Here is an 11,171-nt window from a genome sequence, read left to right on the forward strand (position 1 = left end):
GGATTTGCATTTTCTGCTCTCTGCCTAGTTTCCTAGAATGGTTACCCTATTTCTTAAGCTGTCGCCCGAAATCTTCACCAGAGTTTCCTGATTCTACTCCTTAGTTAAAACTTGCAAATACAGCTTTGCTTATGGTGCTACTTTGCAAATAAAAACACAGCTGCTAAGCCAACAGTTAGACATCCTCCCTCTCCTGCAGTTCCCAGACTAACATTTTCTGAAGATGTCATTTCTTCCCACTGTAGCTTCTTGGCCCTTTTAAATTGTTCTGTGGGTGAAAGAAAAATGTTTTATTTAAAAAAATCCTTTTTATCTAGATACACAATACATTGTAAACTCTGCTTGCTCCACCTGCAGATGAAAGTTGGAATAACTGATCCTCTAATGCAGCTTTACCAAAACTAAGCAAGATCACCTCTCAGCACTGCCCATGTTTGTCTTCATTTTCTGTGGTCTTATATATTGTTTGAGAGACTACTCAGTCCTGCCAAAGTGAAAGTTTAGTTCTGATATTGGTCTAATTGATTCTTCATCAGCCTTTACAATTAGTTCTGGTGCCTGGACTCACACTGCAAAAAAAAGTCTTTGTATTGCTTTTTATACAAAAGTAACAAAAAGCTCAGTGATGTTCTTACAAGGGAAAAAAAAAGACATTACCTTAAGCTGCAGACTCATGCTGTCCTCTTTCATTAAATCAATGTTTCTTTACTCTCACATTCTACAGCATAAAGATTTTCACTTATTTTCCAACAAAAGCAGTTTTTCCAACATGTAGGAATTTCCTAAATAAACTCCTAACTCTGAGCTACACAGAAAATAAACCATTTCCACTGTATTTTAGGCTTTTGCCACTCATGGGTGGGAAGTTATATCCTGGGTTACCAGAACTGGAAAAATGTAAAACTCATAAAAACAGAGCCTTCCTAAAAAAAACCAAACAAACAAAACAAACTTGAGGCTACTAACAAACATGATAAATCCTATAAAACAGGGTGACTTATCTCTCCAAACTTGCTCCTAGTAACAACTGAGTTTGTACTTGAAAATAGCCACCTAGGCTGCATTTACAGTCAGAGAGTAACAAACAATTCTTAGATTGGTACCTTTAGGAGTAGCTTCCTCCTGAAAGTGTCTAATCTAGCCAGGCTGAATCTCCTGCTGTAGACAGTTCCCAGATTCCAACCGGAAAAGCAGGAAATTAACTTATTTTTAAAAAGTTTGAAGTTGAGAACCAGTCTATAAGAGCCCTGCCATAAGGATGTAACTCTTAGATGATCTTCCAGTCTAAGGTAAGTATTTGACCATAGAGACCCCTATAAGACTGGATGAAGAAAAGTAAACCCAAATGTCATTATTAACTAATAGCCAGTAATATCATTGTCTACTGAAAATACTGAAAACTGGAAGTAAAATGGACTTTAGACTTTTAAACATATAGTAACTGTTCAGTTTTATCAGAGAAAAAGAAAAACAACTGCATTTCCTTAACTGCAATTTCCATTATTTACCTGTTAAAAAATCTAGGGACAGCCCAGCTTGTCAGTTAACTGTCAGGCTTAACACTATTTATGTAGGAAAAGTGAAATTAGATTCCCCCTGCCATGAGTTTTTCCATGGAATATTTGTGCAGTACCAATTATTATTTGTTACATTCAGTCTCTCCTGTCCAGCTGATGAGGGAATGGATAGAGCAGCTTTGGTGGGCACCTGGCATCCACACACCACAAGCCTTTAAGAATTTCTTCATGACAGAAATAAAGTCTTAAATACTTATTTTATATATGAGGTACACTTAGCCCAACTAGAAAGGGAGAAAGAAAAAAGAAAGTATCCCTAATTCTTTGCAGCTCTTGCATGATGGAAGAAAAAAAATCTAATAATTTTCTCTAATGTGTGTAATGTGAGGGCAATGGAAAAGAATGAAAGAGCATTACCCTCTGAAGAGCTATCAGATTTATGGAAGGAAACACACTCAGGCAGAGGATTTCAGAAAATGTATAGAGTAAATTTTTGTGCACCAAGAAAGGATTACTTACATTTAACCCATTCCTAGTACATTTCTTAATTTAACCTTTAAAAGGAAGACTTCCTATGCAAAATGAGAAGACTTCTATCGCAACTGAAGATTACTGCCACCCTCTTTGCAGCAACTTCCTAGATATTGGAACAATCTTAAGTCTTCTCCACAGCCTTATCTACACTACCCCATTTATTTCTTCTTAAAGGTATAATTTTCTAGATCTCAGGTGTTTCTTATTACAGACCCCTGCCTAGTAATTCAGACTTTAATATACTCTCTTTCACACAGTTCTGCAATTTCCCTTCAATCCTTCCACCTTTGCTGTCACTGTCACACTTAATTCTTGCTGGAGAGAGGAACACATGAATTCTGCAGCTAGAAGTTCTGACTACGTTACTCTCTTCCTTTTGGAAATGCTGGAACAGAATGTGTTGGATACACTGGCTGCTCACTTTTCTACTTGTGTCTTAGGTTTTTTTAGTGGCAACATTCAAGGGATTCAGAGGCTTCCTCCAAGGAGAAATGCCAAGTAAAAAGGCATGAACATGCATTCTTTTTCCTTTCTCAAAAATTCTGCTTGTGTCACATTACAGGATGCAGAACCAAAAGATTTAAACTACATGGATATGAATTTGATGTGCTGAAATTCAGGAAAATTCCCACTCAGAGATGCAAATATAAATGGGCAACATGTTTTGAAAACAAATGTTATTGAATACAAATTAGAAGTTTCACTACTTTACAAATGTATCAAAATAAGAGTTATTACTAGACTTTCTGAGGAGACGTTTCAGAAGAGAAAGTTAAGAAATCATCATTCAGTTACATTCAGTTAGCCATAAACCTATGCCTATGACAAGAAAGTAACAAATTTAGAGAATGGGACATATTTGTATTACTGTTTTGAGTATTAGGAGCCACACAGATCATAAAAGGCTGTAAGTACACCTCTAACAATTCTTATAAATTCAGCTGAAGCCCTCAAAATTGTTCATCAGAAGAGCTAGACAATGCAGCATCTTTTTACTAAAATTCTCATTCACTCTGCAGACTTTTTAAGGAACAGAGATAAGGACAAGTCACACAGCTAAGACACAGCTCCTGTTTCCCAAATTTAGCATCCCTGAACTATGTGGAGGCAGGCTTTGCTTAAAAGATAAAAGGAAGCTGTGGTCAATATCCCCATTCTGAGCAACCTCTTTATAATTACAGCATGATGACTGAAGGAAACGTATAAGAAACTGAAAAGAACAGAAAAGGATACCTGAAATACAGAGAAAGAAATCAAGGAGCAAATGAATAAAAAGCAGCTAAAAACTGCTTCAGGTAATTTTGCTTTTTGTCATCTGCAGTGCTTCAAATGTGTTCTTGTCTACCAGTTTCAAAATAAATACCTTTTAGCTGTCTCAAAGTACACAAAATAACATGAATACCAATCACAGTGGCATTTATTGCTATAAATACAAGACACTGCAGTACTCACCGGTCGTTCACTACGATGTCACCACAGGACTGACAGTAAAAGATGTAATTCTTGTTGGGTTTCAGGCTTTCCCTCAAGGTAAAAACCACATCTATAGATGGGAGGAAATATATTAATCTTCAAAATAATGTAAAATTTTCAGTCACTCGTACAAAAAAGTCTTGCCAAATACCTCAAACCAAAAAGGATAAATCTAACAGACAAAGAAAAAGGCTGACATTTTAAACACAACCTTAATTTTTTTAAAAGCAAGTATTTAGATTTAGGAAAAACTTGTCATCTCTACCTCATGCCCCATATTACTAAGTAGGAACTGTATATATGAACAATTATTTTCAAGGTGCAAATCTCCTTTAGAAGGGAAACTGAAATACTGATATAATTGCAGAGATTATAAAAATCAAAATTCAATGCCACTCTTTTGTAATGATATTTCTATCAATCAGTGTATCTGCAATATGAGGGGACACACTGATATGTTACACAAATAGTCAGGATGGGGAGCAGGGTCAGACACTAGTTTTACATTTTCAGGCAGGTAAGAAACCAACCACTGTGCAGGAAAAGATAGTGAGCAACGGCCTCTGCAGGCCAGGAAAGCAAAAAGAGTCTCACAAAAGGCAGCTCAAACAATTCCCCCAAAGTAAAAAAAGAAGTTATAAAAGTCTCCCCAAATTACCTGGCAACATTAAGTGGAAGAAAAGTAAAACTTTAAGCCTACCTCTAGGTATGAATATGCTTTGCATCAGCCACTTTCTCAAAATTAAGAATCAAAGTTTACTCTCAGCACTGACATTCAGTATTTGAAAAAGAGAAAAGTACTTTAAAATGTTCCAGAATTTCAACTATTTTGCATAATAATATAAAACATCAAAGGGTAACTAAGAGTATCCAATATACATGTTGATTACAACCTCATTCACATACTTATTTTGCACTAGCATGACTTTCCAAAGTTGATTTTTAAAAGCGCACCATTGGTCTTTTGAAACATTAACACATTAACATGTGTTAATATGACACATTAAGTAATTTTAGTATAACTGACTTGTCAAAGCACAGCACAGGCATTACAGATAAATGTACAGATGCCATCTCACCATACCCACAGAGTATTCCAATGTGTTTCTGGTGCTGCATCACTGTATATTAGGTATTTTATCATCCTTTTCTACTTTAAAAGCTCAGAATGGCAATTTTGTGTTATTTAATATATATTTCTGTGTCACATCATATGAAATGAATCTAAACATATCGAGCTTGGATGCCAGAATGAAAGAAAGCAACAGCTGTACTACCATGCCTTCTATTTATTGCAAACACATCCTAGACCTGAATTAGCATCATGGAAGTAAAGGAGGCAACTTTGCAGATGTTACCTGTGACATTAACCTCTGAAACCCCAGCTGTGAGAATAATGAGTCCCAACACAAACTCTTTATGATTAAGTGGTTAAGGATGGACAAGCATAGTGATTGCCTGGATGAATCAGATTACTCCATTACTGATAGGATGGGGAGGAATGGGTACAGATTTAAAGAAAAAGAGTTTAGGTTAGATATTAGGAAGAAATTCTTTACAGTGAGAGTGGTAAGACACTGGCACATGCTGCCCAGGGAATGCCCCAACCCTAGCAGTGTTCAAAGCCTGCTTGGGAAGTCCTTGAGCAACCTGGTCTAGTAGGATGTATCCCTGCCAATGGCAGCGGGGATTTAGGACTAGATGATTTTTAAATGCCGTTCCAACCCCTTAGCATTTTATGATTCTACGATTTTCAGCTATCAAATGCGGAATAGGAGAGAAAGAAAATCACTTTGAAGTACTATGGGGAAGCACAGGAGGGGAGAACTGTGAGCAGATCCCAAACACACCGCGGTTCCCTTTCATTACGTCATTTTTGCACTTTCAATTTCTAAAGCTGACAATCCCAGAAGGTGTTTGCCCTACAGAATCCGCACTTCCCAGCCTCTCTCAGTTAAACCTCCCATGTCCCAGGTCGCCCTCCCCCGTTTCGCATCGCCTGCCCTGCCCTGCCCTGCCCCTGCCCCTGCCCGCCCTCACCGGCGGCGGGCGGCGGGCCGCGCAGGCGCATGCGCAGGTGCAGCCCGTCCCCGCGCAGGCGCCGGAGCCCGCGGCACGAGGACGGCGCCAGGCTGACCCCTGCCGGCAGCGCCGCCGCATCGCAGTTCCCGCCGCTCCTCACTTCCAGGGAATCCGCGCACACCGACACCTCCACCGGCGCGCCGGAGAGCTCCGCCGCCGCGCTGCGGAGGAAAAGCAACGGGTATGCCTCGGGAAGGAGCTGTCGGGGTGCGCTGCTGCTTTACACAGGCCGGCCCGCAGCTCCCCTGCAGCCCCAGTCGCGCCCCGAGATCCACGCGGTGAACGAGGAGCAGCCGAGAGAAACAGTGCACCGTTCTCAGGAAAAATTTATTTGCACAGTAGTGCCGAGCCGAACAAGCAAGGGGAGGCGCCCGCACGCAACCCGGTCCCCGCGCTGAAGGCTAAGGACGATGAAAGCCAGACCCGCCGCGCCCCCCGGCTGCCCCGCACGGCCCGAGCGGCGGCGGGCGGCAGCGCCCCGCACTACCGGACAACCAGCAGCGCGCTCTGCGTCCCCCGCCTGATCTCCATGAGGAACGCTGCCGCCATGCCGGCCCGCGCAGGAAGCGGCCGCTCTCCCGCCGGCGCAGGCGCGCTACCGCCGCCCGCCCGTCACAGCGCCGCCTGCGTGGGATCGCCGAGCCCCCCTAAACCACATCACCCAGAGCTGCATTCGGGCGCTTCCTGAACACTTCCAGGGATGGCGACTCCACCCCCTGGCAAATCCATTCCAGCCCTTGACCGCCCTAGCGGTGGAAAAGATTTTTCTAATGTCTAATCTGAACGTCTCCTGTATCACTTTAGGGGCATTCCCGCTAGTCCTGTCACAGTAGGCAAGTCAGCAGAGACCGACTCCCAAAACTCCTTTCAGGCAGCTGTAGAGAGCGGTGAGGTCCCCCCGACCCTCCTCGAGACTAAACAACCCCAGCTCCTCAGCCGTTCCTGAGGCTTGTAATAAGTAACAATATATTTGTTCATTAATAGCTAGATGATGATTTAAATTAAAACAATAGCTAAATAGATTTTGTAGAATATCTATAGGGCTGTATGGGAAACGTTTAAGTAGTGCTTAGTCTACAAACCCCCCCTTGGTAACCAGATTCAGTCACATCTGGTAATAATTACTAACCTTGTAGAATTGCTTGCTCTGCAAAAATTCTACCCTATAGATATAGGAGACTTTCTGAAACACATATGGTAACAATTATTAACCTTGCAAGAATGCCGAGCTTTGAAAAAAGACTTATAGGTATGCCTTATAAGGAAAGCGGCCAAAGAGGAAGACTTGGGGCCTTCATCCCACGACCACCAGAAGGCAGAAAAAAGACCCCTAGCAACAGGAGGAGCACGCGCAGAAAACAGACCACGTCACCCAGGAATTCGGAAAAAAAGGACAATATAAAAAGCGAACTTGAGAGAGGGGAGGTGCGCGCCTAAGAGAGCAAGTCTCCTGGCCGCCCAGCGCTGAATCTTGCTTATTCTTGCTTGCATAATAATAAAGATTATTGTACAATTCTTAAATTCGGTTGATTCGTTTATCACAAGGCTGAGGTTAAGACAAGTTTTCTAGAGCCCTGTTTCCCTTCTCTGGACACGCTCCAGGACACCAATATTCTTTTTAAACTGAGGGGCCCAGAAACTGATCACAGCACTGGAGGTGCGGCCTCACCACTGCAAAGCACAGAGGGACCACCACTGCTCTGGTCATGCTGGCCACACTGTTCCTGATACAGGCCAAGGTGCCACTGGCACTCTCTGCCACCTGGGCACAGCTCGCTCCTACGGCTGTCAGCCATCCCCCCCCCGATCCTTCTCCGCCGAACAGCTCCCAGGTCACTCCTCCCCAAGCCCGCAGCACTGCATGGCGTGGCTGCGATCCAAGCGCAGGATCCAGCAGCTCGGTCCCGACGGTGGCAATGGCAGGACGGTGTCCCGGGGTCTGCTGCGCCCCCGGCTTGGCCGCTGCTGGCCGTACAGTCAGGCCTGGGGGCCCAGGGATGAGTCCCTCCGGGTCCCGAGCCCCAAGGTCCAGGTCTGCACAACCGGCCGGTCTCACGGGGTTTTCTTATGCCCAGTCTCTTCTGTGTCAATACCGGGCTGTCACCTCCTGCTTTCCTGCCACACCACAGCCGGAGGAGCCTGGGTCTGTTCTACCGGGCACCTCCCCACAGGAGCTGTGGGCTGTGCCTGGGGGTGTGTGCTCCGCGTTCGTAGCCAAACAGGGTTGATCGTAAACTGTTTTAGCTGCTGCTGAATGGTGTTTGCACACTGTTAAGGCCTCCTCAGGGTCTCACTCCACACCACCCAGCAAATAGGCTGGAGGTGGGGAAGAGCCTGGGGCAGGGGAAGAAGTTGTACAGCTGACTTGAATCGACCAAAGCGATGTTCCATGGCACATTACATCACTCGTGGCATAGTGATGTATAAAAACTAAAGACTATGCCCATAAAAACTCAGGGCAAAGTCTTTCCAAAGTGACCATTGCTCAGATACTGACTGAACATCAGCAGTCTTGTTGTCGGAGGTGGTGAGTGATTGTCTGTATGTTTGGGGGGATTTTTTGTTCCTCTTTCCCTCATCCTCTAAAACATCATTGTCTTAACCCACAGCTTTTCATGCTTTTGCTCTTCTGGTTCTACCCCTGAGCTGGCAGCTGGCTGGGGTCACCCCATCATGACCACAAAGTTCAGTCTGTGCAGAGGCGTCTGCTGAGACTGCTGAGACAGCTGGCAGGCTCCCCAGTACTAGGGACTGTGTCCTATGGCACCACTACTGACCCCCCGCCTTGTGAAAAAAACCCTTTCCACCTTTTCTTGCAGCTTTACAAGTCTTTCTGAATTCCTCCTGATCCATGTGCACCAGCTCTTGAATGCTGTCACATTGTACTCATAGTAAACTCAGGCAGCTGCTGCTCAAGGGTGAGGTTTTCTACTGCCTCTCATGAGATCTTTTATCTGGACTGTAAGTCCACCCTGACACTCCTGTGTGACTTTCCCTTACCCTATGAACACTGTCACCACTGCACACTTCATCCAGGATGCCACCCTCACAGTATGTAAGAAGTTGATGCTCAGTGTTCAAGGACACCAAGGAAAGAAACTTTCACTTGGAAAAAAGGAGTCTTTCTGCAATGTTAGAAGTGTTTACTTTTTAAGAAGTCACAAGACCCTCTGTGGTTGCAGAGAGTTATTTGAAAACATGATCTGCAAAGCTTCAAACAAATAGGCAAATTTGCACAGGTTACTTTTATAGCAATGTATGATCAAATAGAGGATTATAGTGAAATAATCCTTAGTCCTTGGAATTATCAAAACCAAGTAGGAGAGTCCCAAAGAAGAAAACGGAGTAGGGTTAGATTTTGTGGGGAAAAAATACAGCAGGCAATAGACAGTTTCAACTGAGTTATTTTGTTGTTTTTTACAAAGCATGAATTTACTGAAGTATTCTAACATGGGACTGTACTGTCTACATGCTGTTCTGAGTGTGGTGGTGTGGGGTTCTGTTGTTGTTTGTTTGTTTCCTTATTTTTTTAAGGAAGAAAAATAATTAGTCCAAATTGTGGGTTTCATTTCCAATTACTTCACAAACAAATTTATATTGTGAACTAAATTGTTGTGGACAAGTAGGTCATACGTCAAACATAAACCCCATGTAACTATAGGAAAATTGACTCCTAGTATTAGTAAAAGGGCCTTTGATGTTACAAAGGCTTACCCAAAGCTACGAAGTTATGAATAATCTTAAGTGTTCACAGGGTGTGAGCCTCACTTATTCAAGATTGTCTATTATAGGTTTCTCACCATTTCTGCTGTGAAATAATTACAGAGAAAGGAAGGTAAATTTCCTATAGAGCAAGTGCGTCTAACATCAGTGCTGCACCCAGCCCGGTATTTTGACTCCAGCATCAGTAAAATAAGGTAGTAATAAGGAAGAGCTCCATAGTGTGGTTGTTTCCAGGTCCTTCCCCTGTGGGGACATCCCTACCCAATTCCTTCAGTGTCCACTTATGGAGGTGTTTGTCATCAATATGAATAATGTATCCTTCAACCTACAGATAGTGTCCAAGTCCCCAGCCCCTGGTGCCAAGGTGTTCTAGAAGTTTTCTCCTTTGCAGAAAAGAATTTTCTGTGCCTCCTCATTCTCATACTGTGGGGGTTGGTTAACAACAACTTTGTTGCCTTTCATGATTTTGTAGAATTTGATCAATCCTCTCCTTTGCCTTCTGTCTCTGCATTGAACAGTCACAGTCATTATTGCTCTTGCTGTAATATAGCAGTGACATCTCTCTCCAGTGTCTTTCCCAACTTCTCTATATCTCTCTTGAGCTGTGAAGACAAGAATTGATGCCGTAATCAATCTGAGGCTGCACCAGCCTTTTACACAGCAGCCAAACAACTACCTCTGTCTTGTTCTCAATATTCTTCCCAACGACATACAATGTTTTTTTGATTGCCACTGCACATAAAGTCGATGAGGCAATTTGAAAGAAGTGTTTTGGAGCTCTGAGCTGTAACTGCCACTACTAAATTCAGCACAAGGGAAGCTTAGACATCCAACCACTCTGCAATGCAGTAGCATGTGAAAGCACATGGTCAGTTATGGACAGTCACTTCCCCTCTGTGAAGTTCACCACTGTTAAATAGCTCCAAAAGCACAACCAACCTAGTTAACAATTACTTCTCAAAGGCATTTATAAGTATCTTCAAAGAAAAAAAATTTAAGTGTACCATTTTAATAAAAATACATGACACGTAGAGTCTTACTTGATGCCTCAGAAAACCAGTGGAAATTGTCAGCTTTCCAAAAAGTTACTATTTTTCATTTACTGATTCCTGGTATAGTTTAATGAGAAAAGGAATTGCATTTACTCTTTATTATTATCCCAAGTCTGGAGAATAAAATTAGACTTCATTAAATATTGGCTGGCAACGTAAGTCACCGAGTAGACAATTTATAAATATTATGAGATTTTCCCCTGGCAATATTTTAGAAATACTTGTCCTCAGACAAAGCCTAAAGTATTAATCATGTAAGCTGAACACACCTTTTTTTTTTTTCTTTTGCAGTTACTCAAGTAATTTATAACCATAAGCTCTGTTTGCTATTATGAAGCTTGCTTAAATTTGAGAACTGTAATGATGGCTTAAAATGAACAGATTACAGTCTAAGACCTGTACCCTTTGTACTGTGGAACTGGCCAGTAGAAAAATCACTCTTGCAATGCAGTAAAAAAATGTCCTTTGAATACCATCCTTGTGGGTACCCATACACTTTCATGTGTAGTAAGGATTCAAGCATACTAATCACAAGAAATTTTAGAAAATTCCCATTACAGCTACTGCTAACATAAGGTAATATCACATCATGGCATCACAGACCAGTTTGGGTTGGAAGGGACCAGGTGAGGATTGGCCTCTTCTGCCAGGCAACCAGAGACAGGACAAGAGGACATAGTCATAAGCCGTGCCAGGGGAGGTTCAGGTTGGACTTCCAGAGGCAATTCTCAGAAAGGGTGGTTAGACATTGGAAAGGGTGTCACATTCCAATGGAGTCACATTCCCTGAA

General features: G+C 42.7%; 1 protein-coding gene across 3 annotated transcripts in view; it reads right to left on the reverse strand.

Annotated features, from left to right (window-relative positions):
* UBE3D (ubiquitin protein ligase E3D) overlaps positions 1 to 6,203 on the reverse strand; it is a 77,552-nt gene extending 71,349 nt beyond the window's left edge. For all 3 annotated transcript variants that reach the window (XM_064710102.1, XM_064710104.1, XM_064710103.1), the window contains exons 1-3: positions 6,094 to 6,203; positions 5,565 to 5,767; positions 3,504 to 3,594 (exon numbers count right to left, since the gene is read on the reverse strand). In XM_064710102.1, the coding sequence (XP_064566172.1) occupies positions 3,504 to 3,594; positions 5,565 to 5,767; positions 6,094 to 6,155 (356 nt within the window). In that variant the 5' untranslated portion in view covers positions 6,156 to 6,203. The remainder of the gene's footprint in view (positions 1 to 3,503; positions 3,595 to 5,564; positions 5,768 to 6,093) is intronic.
* Positions 6,204 to 11,171: the final 4,968 nt, after the last annotated feature.

Source organism: Zonotrichia leucophrys, chromosome 3 (genome assembly GCF_028769735.1).
Source record: "Zonotrichia leucophrys gambelii isolate GWCS_2022_RI chromosome 3, RI_Zleu_2.0, whole genome shotgun sequence".
Lineage (NCBI taxonomy): Eukaryota > Metazoa > Chordata > Aves > Passeriformes > Passerellidae > Zonotrichia > Zonotrichia leucophrys.